Genomic DNA, 9279 nt, shown 5'->3' on the forward strand with positions numbered 1-9279 from the left:
AAGGTGGAGGGTCAGAGAAAAAGAGGAAGACCCCTAACGAGATGGATTGGCCAGGTGGCATCATTGATGGACTCAAGTGTGGCAGCAGTAGTGAGGCTGGCCCAGGATGGGACATTGTTTCATTCTGCTGTGCATGGGGTCGCTGAGTTGGTTCCAACTCGATGGCACTGGACAACAACAACAACCAGAGTGGTCTTCTATAAATGCAAATCTCTACATGGAACACAATCTCTATATGGTACAAAGAACAAGCTGAAAGGCTAGCAGTTCGAACCCAGAGGCATCTCAGAGGGCAGGTCTAGCGATCTGCTTCCCCAAAGTGACAGCCTTAATGTAATCTTGCTGGCAACCATGTTGGTCTATTGGGGAGTGGAAGAGAGGGAAAGGCAGCAATGAAGGAACAGACTAAGTTCAACCACGCTCCATAGACTCCCGTTGACCTTAAAATGAGAGAATGACGAAGGGCTGCCTGGTCCAAAGTTTGATGAGACCTCGGGATTCCTGAGCCCATGGACAAGGACACAGCCACAGAAGGCTAGAGCTGAGAGTGAAGCATCCAGCTGATGAGAAGTAACAGGAGATGCAGAAGAATGCCCAAACTTGCAGATAGTACCCATTTGACCTAGCTTAAATGGCTTGATAATCAGAATTCAACTAGACAAAGATAAAAAAAAAAAAAACTTTTTTTGATAAAGGAAACAAGTATAAATTGCTACAATTTTATGAACTTGGCCTACATTTATGGATGTAGTAGCTCAGAATACCAACGGAGAGGGAAGCAATCTTCACACCAAGAATCAATTCTATCCCCTCTGTATACAGGGTAGATAGGGACAGGCAACTTAGGCACTGGCTATCTAAAACGAGGGGGTGATAAAGGCACGAAGTGACTGGCGTACAAGGTTTCACGAGGAAGTTTAGTTTAAGAGTGTGCAGGGGAAGGTAGAGTCCCTACTGAATAGTTTTCATCTTGTCTAGATGGGTCTAGTGAAAAGAGATGGGGATAGGATTCTTATGATTCAATAGTGAGTAATTGTTATCATGACAAATTACAACTGTCACAACTGTAAAGATAAAAATTATGTAACAAAAATGGGAGTGTAGTTAATCTTACAGTACAGAAACAAAGGACCCTAGGACCATCAAGAGAAGAGAGCACAAGCAGAATGTGGAACCCTATTCAGATAAGCAGAGACACCAGAGATGGAAACAGAGATGAGGACATGGAGAGAAGGAGCAGCTGAAGACTCTGGACTCATGAAGAAAGGAGGGACTGGGTGCTGGTGGCCAGGAGGCAGGCTTTCAGAATGTGCCCTTTGGTTGTTATTATGTATTCCTGAGTGTTTCTATGTTGTTGTTGTTGTTAAGTGCCTTCGAGTCGGAGCCGACCCATAGCGACCCTGTACAGGGTTTCCGAGGGTGTAAATCTTTACGGGAGTAGAAAGCCTCATCTTTCTCCCGCGGAGCGGCTGGTAGTTTCGAACCACTGACCTTAAGGTTCGCAGCCCGATTCGTAACCACTACGCTACCATACCCCCCAAAAAAAACAAAAAACACAGGAAATGGAAGCAAATACTGTTGAATGATGATACACGTTTCATTACAATGAAACGATGGTGTAAAGCCGATGTTCTCCATGTGAACTATCATTCAGTTCACAATAAAAACTTACCAAAAAAAAAAAAAATTCCTTATTTTCACAAAGGTGGCCGCAATAGCTAGGGGTGGGTGCAAGGACAGAGATATGGAGTGTGGCAGTACACTATTTCAAGTCAGGAACTACATGTAAAATGTCAGTTGTTGTTAAATGCTGTCAAGTCAGTTCCAACTCATAGCGACCCTATGTAGAGTTTCGGAGGAGTGAGCCTGAAACGCCGACCTTGCAGATCAAACTGACTTTGCAGTCCAGTGCATTAACTCACAGTGTCATACCAGGACTCCTTAGTCCCCTGGAAAAGATCCCAAGCAAAATCCTCAACAATCACTGTTAGCTTCCAATACAGGATGATGTTCTAAAAACCAACGTTCAAATGAGAAAGGGACACTTTTCACTATCCTTCTGAGACATGGGTAAGGAGAGTGGAAAGACAAACACCATCCCAGGAAAGGTTGCTTGGCTCACCCGCCCCTATGCCAATCCAGTAGAGTGAAGCAGCAGCACTTATCCCAGACTAAGCAGCCTGCCCAGGAAGAGCTAGGGTTTCTGTCTCCGTGTGTGTATACGTGTGTTCCTATACCGAGCCACCAATTTTTGTATTTGTATCAAGTTTAGTTTACCTGGTGATTCCCTAAAACTCCTACAGTGAAGCCTGCTAGCTGATACATCATACACCTAAATCACAGCGTTTGTTAAATCACTTCTTTCTATCAGGGGTAACCCACAGAACACATCTAGAACATTGTCTTTCACACTGAAATTCGATTACATAATCGGACTCTTGTAGAAAACTAGTCATTCTTAAGATGACAACCAAGATAACCACCAAAATTATCCTAGAAAAAGAGACATGAAATTCTGATTAGCATTATTAAAAGAACTGCTGAAGATATGGTGAACATAAAATAAAAGGTTGCTATTCAAAAATAGCAATCAATAAAAAATGAAGTTTATAAAATTCAACATATTGCTAAAAGTTTAATAAACATTTTCTTTAAATGCCCATGAAGCTACAATGACAAAAAAATAAATCACTAACAAGGTCAGAAAACAAAGAAAATGTCTGAAAATTTAGAACACAAGGATGAGAACAAAATGAAAACATGAGAGAAAAATTAAGTGATCTCCCCATGGGATACACAAAAAGACCCACTGGGATTTAGGAAGAAAGAACTGAAGCTTCTAGATACAGACTTTGTATCTCATTCTTCAAGATCATGTCAGGGTAGATTTGCAATGTAAATATTTTATTAGTACAGAGGTACATGTATACAATTTAAAAGTAAGTAAATGTGAATATACCTATAGGGGGAATGCATATCTTTTATAAACAAGTGAAGAGTATAGATCACACTGTGGAAATCACACTGAAAAAAACAATCTGATAGAAACAATATTCACCTGATGGGTACCAGACAGAAAAAAAACAAGAATATTTAAAGAAAGAAAAAGAAGAAATGGGGGAATTTTCCCCAGAACTAAAGAAGGATAGGACTCTTTCTAATGGGAAGGTCCATAAAGTGCCAAGTCAGATGAGTGGTGGGAAAAAAAGACTAACCCATGCACAAAGAGTTGAAAATATGAAGATTAAAGATAAACCCAAAAGATTTTTTAAATTATCATGAATTAAAGAAACCTGTAAACACAAAAGCCAGATTTGGCATGACAGTTACCATAGGCAACAATGGGTGCAAGAAGAAAACACAGTAACACTTTCTCAGCTCTGAAGGAGAAGGATTTTGAATACTGATTTCTAAATTCTGTCAAGATGATCAAAAGTGACATAAAACAGGTATTTAATGTTTTCAGAATCATCTACTCTCTCTCTCATAATTTATAAACTGTCTCCCAAATCAGTTCTCCCAATAGTAGTTCCTTTTGTAACACTACTGTTCAAATATTTATTTTACCATTGAGTGTTGGTCTTCTGATTGTCCATGAGTATGTGTTTATATATAGATGTCAAAAATGCTCATGTTCTCATGTGTTAAAGGATAAGAATTTAAGTATATTCCTTTACAGCAAGAAGAGGAACAACAGCAAAAGAGATTCCAGAATCTGTGGCTCTGGACCTCTCACGTCACTGTTTCTACAGGTAACTAAACCCTGCAGATCACCACGAGACACTTTTAAGTCAAGACCTGTATTCAGAGTACATGTTGTTACTGTAGTCAGGTGTCATTGAGTTGGTTTCTGACCCACAATGACCCTGAATAGTGTTTCTGAGGCTATAAATCTTTTGTGGGAGCAGAAAGCCTCATCTTTCTCCCTCAGAGCGATTGGTGGGCTAAAACTGCCAACCTTATGGTTTGCAGTCCAGTGCTTATCCCACAGAACCACTATGTTCCCTTCAGAGTGCATGCTGTTTTGTTCAGTACCGCTGAGTTGATTTAGACTCAGCGGCTCTGTATAGGTTGAGCGCCACTGGTGGGTTTCAGCTACCCCTTTTGCAGTCAGCAGTCAGTCCAGTGCTGAAGTATCAAAATAACATAGTTTTATCACATCCACTTGTATAAACAAATAATATTATAAATAAGTTTGTCTTTTCACTCATTTCTTAGTCTGTCCTATACATTTTAATTACTTCAAAAGAGCATGCAATTCTCTGCAAAGTCTTTCCCTTTCCCTTCTTAATGTTTAGAAAACATTAAGAAGTTTAGTCAGTAAATATTGAGTAGAAAAATTTTTTTAAATGATGTACACAACTTACTTTAGTACCAAGGGCTCTGGATTTACTCAAATTAAGATATAATGAAATTAAAATAACTATGCAATTATTTAATTGATTAACATTGTAAGTATGGCATGCCATCAATCTTGAATAAATTATGCCTTTAAAAAATTCTTAAAAAAAAAACAAAAAACAGGTGTTTGTAGAGCAACTCGAGAAAACTTCCCCCTCCCCCCCTACTTTTCTTGATTCATATTGGTGTTACTTTAAAGTGCCATGGAATCGGCTCTGACTCATACCAACCCTGTACAGGTTTCCAGGAGTGGCTGCTGAATTTGAACCATCAAATGCCTCAAACAATGAATTAAACCAGACGCTTTCTGAGGACACTGGAACACAATTAGGTGTAAAGGTAAAGGCAAACTAAATCTCATTAAAATACATATAGCAAACCATAGATTTTTGTTTGTTTGTTTGTTTAAAGGGTGGCGTCACAGCACTTTGCAACCCAAACCAAGTCTCCCTAAAAGCTGTAATAAAGATCTCTCTAATCATCACCTATGACCTCTTGTGCGTCACAGCTTCAGATCTGACTCCAGGTCACCGTCACTCAAGAGGATTAACAAAGAAAACGAGCCAAATTACCTGTAGAAGTATGCACGGGAGGGGAGGTAGAAGAAAAAAGCAACAACAACACAAAGGGAGAGTGAAGTGAGGATGACACACATGGATAGAACCAGAGACCACAGAGTGAGAGAGCACAAGCAAGAAGTAAGCAGACAGAGATAACAGCGATGGCAGAACGATGAAAGGGCAGGGGCAAAAGGACAATTAGGGGAGGGCCAACACTAAGAGGTGCCCAGAATCCTCGAGTGTGACAGGGACAGGGAAAAGGACGGTACTGGAGCTGGTACCGAAGGTAAGCTAAGTCAGGGCTTGTTACTCAAAAATACCCTGAACTACTCGGACTGCCCTCCCCCAGCTTAAGAATCAGCTGCACATTCTAGAAATACTGATGAGCAACTCCGCTTTTCGGTGTCCCCAGAAGTAACGGGGCCAGGTCGGGGCCCACACTCACCAGGCCACTGCGGTCCGGCGTAGTCGCCACATCCCAGTAGTGGGAAGGTCGCACAGGCGCCGGGGCGGCCACGCGGGAGCCCTGTTCTCAGCCCCAGTCCCGCTCCTGCTCCAGGAATGACCCAGAGAGAGGTGCTCCGAAACAAGGGCACAGAGCTGCGGCCGCGGTCCTCCCAATGGCGCATGGACTTCCGCAAAAGCCCATCCGGCACCCGTACACAGTCCGTCAGAAAACATCCACCCCACCTTTCCTAAGAAGGCAGCACAAACGGTCCGTAGAGGATTTGCGCATGCGTCCACAGCCTCTCGCGGGATTAAATGTGCCTTCCTTCCTCTTTTGCTCAACTTCTCCTAGTTTCGCTTGGAATTCTGAATTCCTGCTTCCCAGGTTAAAGACTTGAAAGAGGCGCCGAAATTGGACGGGTGAAATAAGGGGCATTGATACCCTGTTTGGAGTCCTCGTGTGGCGCTGTGAGTTAATGCGCTGGACTGCAAAATCGGCTTCGCAAGGTCCGCTATTCAAGCTCACCAGTCACTCCTCTGAAACAGGATCGCTATGGGTCGGAACCGACTCGAAAGCACTTAACAACAACAATAATAATAATATCCGTTTGGTATGTTATTACGTTTCGGCAACAACTTTAATAAAATTTCGTTACTGAGAAAACTAAATTCACTGTCATCCAGGGGATTCTGACTCAGATAGGGATCAGGTCATAACAAGAAGACAAAGTAGAACTTTTTCCATGGGGTCCCCGAGGCTGTAAATCTTTAGGAAGCATAAACCCTCATCTTTCTCCCTCCAAGCCTCCAAGTCCAGTGCTTATCCTTCAGGGCCTGCCTCCAGGACTCTTTGGGAGGATCCTTGTTAGTGCAGTCAAATCGCTTTCACTTACAGTGACCATGTATAGGGTTTCCAAGGATCAGCTGGTGAGCTTGAACCAGCGACCTTGTAGTTTAACCCAACTTTGCAGTCCAGCGCATTAGCCCACAGGACTACTGCAGAGTAATAGAATAATGAAATAAATGTAAAACTAACAATTGCCCCGTGTTGTGGTTAATAGCCATCGAGTTGTTTCTGACTCACGGCAACCTGTGTAGCGTTTCCAAGGAGTGGCTGATGGATTTGGATGGTCAAACTTGCAGTTAGTATCTAAAGCTTATCTTATAGTGCCATACCAGGACCCTAATTGCCCCTTATTATTAAGTGCTGTCAACTTGGTTCCGACCCGTAGCTAACCTGTATAGGGTTTTCGAAGAGTGGCTGATGGGTTTGAACCGCTGACCTTGAGTTCAAACACACTTGCGATCCAGCACATTATCCTGCAGCACCATATCAGTACTCCCAAATTTCTCCTTAATCCTACATTTTTGTTCAGTGTCTTTGTTTATCAATCACGTTAATACCTCTAAGGAGGCCATGGTGACACTGTAGGATAAGCAATGGACTGCGAACATCTAAGTCAGCAGTTCAAACCCACCAGCCACTCTGCAAGAGAAATATGAGGCTTTCTACACTGCTAAAGATTTACAGCCTCGGAAACCCGATACAGGGTAACTCTGGGAGTGGAATACTGAATGCAATTTATAAAGGTATCAGAAGTAATTTTGATTATTCAGCGTTCATCTGGCTCTCATCTGTTTTTAACTCCCAATTGATTGAAATGTCCCTTGTTGCCATTAAATTGAAATTTAATATAAACATATGCATTTAATGTTGCCTAGGGCCAACTACTGAACCTCTCAGTGGCATTCTGCTCATATGGTCACTCCTTCTGAATGGGCTTCCCTCTCTAGGCATTTAGGATAGCACATTCTCCTGCGTTCTTCATTCAGAAGCTGCTTCTATCAACCAGAATTCTGGATATTGAAGTGTCCCAGATCTTTAGTACTGTGACCCTTCCATTCTTCATTCTCACCTTGAGTAGTCTCAGTCAGTTTCCTGACTTTCAATATCCTTTCTCCCCATCTTTCCAATTCAAATGTAAGAGGAAACTGAGACCCATAAAAGGCATGTGGCCAGTGAAAGGACGAGATGTCAAATAATGGGGACCAAAATCAAAAGCTCCTTTGCCATTTCTTCATTTCAAAGGTGCTAACACACTCACTAGGAGCTCTGGTAGCGTAGTGGTTATGAATCAGGCTGTGAACTGCAAGGTTAGCAGTTCGAAACTACCAGCTGTTCCTCGGGAGAAAGAGATGAGGCTTTCTGCTCCCGTAAAGATTTACAGCCTCGGAAACCCTGTACAGGGTCGCTATGAGTTGGAACCGACTCCATGGCACATTAACAACAACAACACACTAAACATGAAGTCAGAATCAGAAGTCTATCCATTCACTCACAACTCCAAGTACAGGCCCAACCACTGATCAAAAGCTCCCCAAGACACAGGGCTCTCAGAATTTTATTTATCATGTTTAAGGAACTCTGGTAGCGTAGTGGTTACAAATCGGGCTTCGGACCATAAGGCCAGCGGTTCGAAACTACCAGCCGCTCTGCGGGAGAAAGATGAGGCTTTCTACTCCCGTAAAGATTTACACCCTCGGAAACCCTGTACAGGGTCACTATGGGTCGGAACCGACTCGACGGCACTTAACAACAACAACAATAGCAGATCCAGACAGGAACTTGCTATACACCCTTGGAAACCCTGTACAGGGTCGCTATGGGTCGGAACCGACTTGACGGCACTTAACAACAACAACAACAAATATCTGTCTTGTGCAAACTGTAGACCTTTCCAGGATTATAGTGTTGAGCAAAATTTTCTCTTTTTTCCTATTATTTCCTATTTAAGAAAGCAAAACAAAACAAGAATAACAACTCTTTTCATGTATGAGTTATCTTTGCATTTTACTTAATATGCTCTGATGCTTATCGAACGGTTGGAGGGGTAAATCTACTCAGAAGTGCCTTGGATGAAACACCCAACAATCGACTTCTGAATATCATTGAAAAATATGGATGGAGCACAGTTCTACTCTGACACACGGGTTGCCATGAGTCACTTGCAGCTGATTACATTTTACAAAGTCCTTATTTTGTAATTCCATTCCTAGGTATATAAGGAATGTGAGCAAAGATGTATATATAAGATTTTTTTTCCCTGAATTTTATGAAATGGAAAAAAACCATGACCAACTTAATGTCCATGGAGAGGCGCTGGTTAGATAATTACATTTATATCATGGAGCACCATGAACACGTATGAGTTCATTCTCTATGTGATAATAAGGAAGAACAATATCTAATACATAGTACCGCATGTTTGGGAAAAGGACCAAACACTGTATAATCAAACTGCCATCATCGGTTCAAATTTAGCCCACTGTCCTGTTTTCTTTGCCTTGTGCTAGGTTGGCTTATCCAGTGTTTAAAAATAATGTTGGATTTGTTAAACCAGGAAAATTTAAAAACCAGGAAATTTTACAACAAAAGAAAATGATTTCTGATTTTCTTCAAATATTGGAAAATCTGAGAAGCCTGCATTCTTACTTGTCAAAAATCAGTTGGAACTTGGAACCAAGTAGTGCTTCTATCCTTCAGACAAGCATTCCCAGGCTAGCAGTTTACCTCTTTCTAAAATTCTTTCTGAAATGGAAGGCTCTTTCAATTGCTATTTGTCATGAAAACTGACAGTTAAAGGGGCCACTAGTTACCTTCAAAAAGAGAAAATGAAAGCCTGAGAGGCTCTGGTGTTTTACGAATAATGAGAAAGGTTGAATTATGTCCCTCAAAACTATGTGTTAAAATTCTACCCCCTGTGCCTATAAATATGACCCTTCTAGGAAGTAGGGGTTTCCATATGCTGTTAATGAGATCAAGAAACCCTATTAGTGCAGTGAGTTAAATACAAGGATGCTAACTGAAGGT

At 41.7% G+C, this 9279-nt stretch overlaps 1 protein-coding gene across 8 annotated transcripts in view; it reads right to left on the reverse strand.

Annotated features, from left to right (window-relative positions):
* OPA1 (optic atrophy 1 (autosomal dominant)) overlaps positions 1 to 5665 on the reverse strand; it is a 107358-nt gene extending 101693 nt beyond the window's left edge. For all 8 annotated transcript variants that reach the window (XM_006873140.1, XM_006873137.1, XM_006873139.1 and 5 more), the window contains exon 1: positions 5407 to 5665. In XM_006873140.1, coding sequence (XP_006873202.1) covers positions 5407 to 5642 — 236 coding nt within the window. In that variant the 5' untranslated portion in view covers positions 5643 to 5665. The remainder of the gene's footprint in view (positions 1 to 5406) is intronic.
* Between the last annotated feature and the right edge of the window lie 3614 nt (positions 5666 to 9279).

The sequence above is a fragment of the Chrysochloris asiatica genome, unplaced genomic scaffold, assembly GCF_000296735.1.
Source record: "Chrysochloris asiatica unplaced genomic scaffold, ChrAsi1.0 scaffold00224, whole genome shotgun sequence".
Classification (NCBI taxonomy): Eukaryota; Metazoa; Chordata; class Mammalia; order Afrosoricida; family Chrysochloridae; genus Chrysochloris; species Chrysochloris asiatica.